General features: G+C 39.6%; 1 protein-coding gene across 1 annotated transcript in view; it reads right to left on the bottom strand.

Annotated features, from left to right (window-relative positions):
- The window catches only part of LOC147819310 (2-hydroxyacyl-CoA lyase 1-like), a 2,575-nt gene extending 1,372 nt beyond the window's left edge, over positions 1–1,203 (bottom strand). The window contains exons 1-6 of the mRNA XM_087173142.1: positions 1,044–1,203; positions 679–783; positions 546–586; positions 373–453; positions 206–278; positions 51–128 (exon numbers count right to left, since the gene is read on the bottom strand). Of these exons, the coding sequence (XP_087029268.1) occupies positions 51–128; positions 206–278; positions 373–453; positions 546–586; positions 679–783; positions 1,044–1,094 (429 nt within the window). The 5' untranslated portion in view covers positions 1,095–1,203. The remainder of the gene's footprint in view (positions 1–50; positions 129–205; positions 279–372; positions 454–545; positions 587–678; positions 784–1,043) is intronic.
- Positions 1,204–1,716: the final 513 nt, after the last annotated feature.

The raw sequence follows: 1,716 nt of genomic DNA, 5'->3' as shown, positions 1-1,716 counted from the left end.
TATCTATCTATCTATCTATCTATCTATCTATCTATAGGTTGAGAGGTTACCTTCTCTATCACTGAGGGAATGGCTTCCAGGCTGCTGGGTCTGGCAGAGAACTTGCTGTAAAGGCGACATGCTTCCACCTAACGCCAAATGAAAAACAGTATCAATTTAATGAAGCGTCAACAGGCAAAAAAATCCACATGAAGGCATGCTTTACCTGAGGAAACTCCTGAAAGGCCCCTGCTGTTTCCTGGTTTCGATCTGAGGACCCTCCAATTACAACCACAGGCCTGTGCACAGGCAACAAGTAGTGTTTCACCTATATGGCCACAGATGCTATGGTTAAAATGTAAAAAAAAAACAAATCCACATCAGTTTTCATACCAGCAGTTCATGTTAGCATTGGCCATTCCACCCAGAGCATGAATGAGTCCAGGTCCAGACACCACCAGGCAGGCACCTGGTCTGGATACAGATAACCACAGGAGACAGCAGCAAGTAAGAAAAATAAACTGATCTGGGCTCATATTATTCTCTCCAGTAAGTCAGAGTCTTACCTCCCAGTTAGGTATCCAGTGGCAGAGGCTGCATAGCATGCCTGTTGTGTGACAGATTTGATTTGAATACAGTAAAATCTATGTATTACAACAGTAGGTAAACAGCAGTGCAACAGAATAATAAATATTTTACCGCTTGTTCGTTGCGCATTCCCACATATTTGATCCCTGCAGCCTGAGCAGCCATGGCCACTTCAATGACAGGAACACCAACTATCCCAAACATGTACTCCACTTTCTGCAAGGGAGGTAAAATGCCAATTTAAAAAAAACCCAACACTAAAATATACAAGTTTCATGAAGACGTGTGATTGTAAATGTAAATAGACTGTATTTTTCTGTATTAAAAGTTTATTAAACTTGGCAGCGCGGCACATGAACCTTGACACAGTTTTTGGTGTGGTAACATTGTTCAATACAGACACAGCTGGTAAGTTAACGTGTGGGTTAGATACTTCAGAAATCTTCGCAATGTTCATGTTCATTTAACGGTCTTACCTGAGCTTTGAGAGACTCAGCAATCAGCTGAGCTCCTGTCACTTCTTCCATGGCTCTATTTTGTACCTGGAGAGCAACAAGTGAGGCCAAACTGTCAGAAACTGCTTCAACTACCACCTACACGGACAGGTCACTGGCTGGTGTTTTTTTTACCATCCTCCCCCCTTGAACCCGCCCCGATTCTACCACTTCCGATATGCAAGCCAATCACAGGAGCCGCTGTTCGTGACGTCACAAAAAAAATCATTACACGATCTCTCATAGGCTGATTTACTGTAGAACTACAATGACTGAACGTATTGGCAGCTGTTCTCAACACATCATTTTAAAGTTAAAAAGTCAAACTCTAAAATAATCTGACATCTTGAAGGTAGTTTTTGAAATGTCATTAGACTTATTGTATAATTCTGACTTTTATTTAAATATTACGATATAAACCTGATTAAATTACAAAATCAGGGCTGCAACTGAATGATTATTTTCAATATCGATTCATCTCTCGATTGGATTGGGTTTTTTTTTTTATATTAATTAGTTGTATAATGTATAAAATGTCCATTAATACTTAAAATGTTCATAACAGTTTCTTCTATTCCAAGGTGAAATATTGTGCAACCAGCAATACAAACCCCCAAAACACTAATCAATTTACCAACATAGAAGAGCAAGAAAA

Source organism: Seriola lalandi, unplaced genomic scaffold (assembly GCF_002814215.2).
Source record: "Seriola lalandi dorsalis isolate HSWRI2012SDOR001 ecotype SW California unplaced genomic scaffold, Sedor1 jcf7180002054062, whole genome shotgun sequence".
NCBI lineage: Eukaryota > Metazoa > Chordata > Actinopteri > Carangiformes > Carangidae > Seriola > Seriola lalandi.
This window is presented reverse-complemented; position numbering and strand designations above follow the sequence as displayed.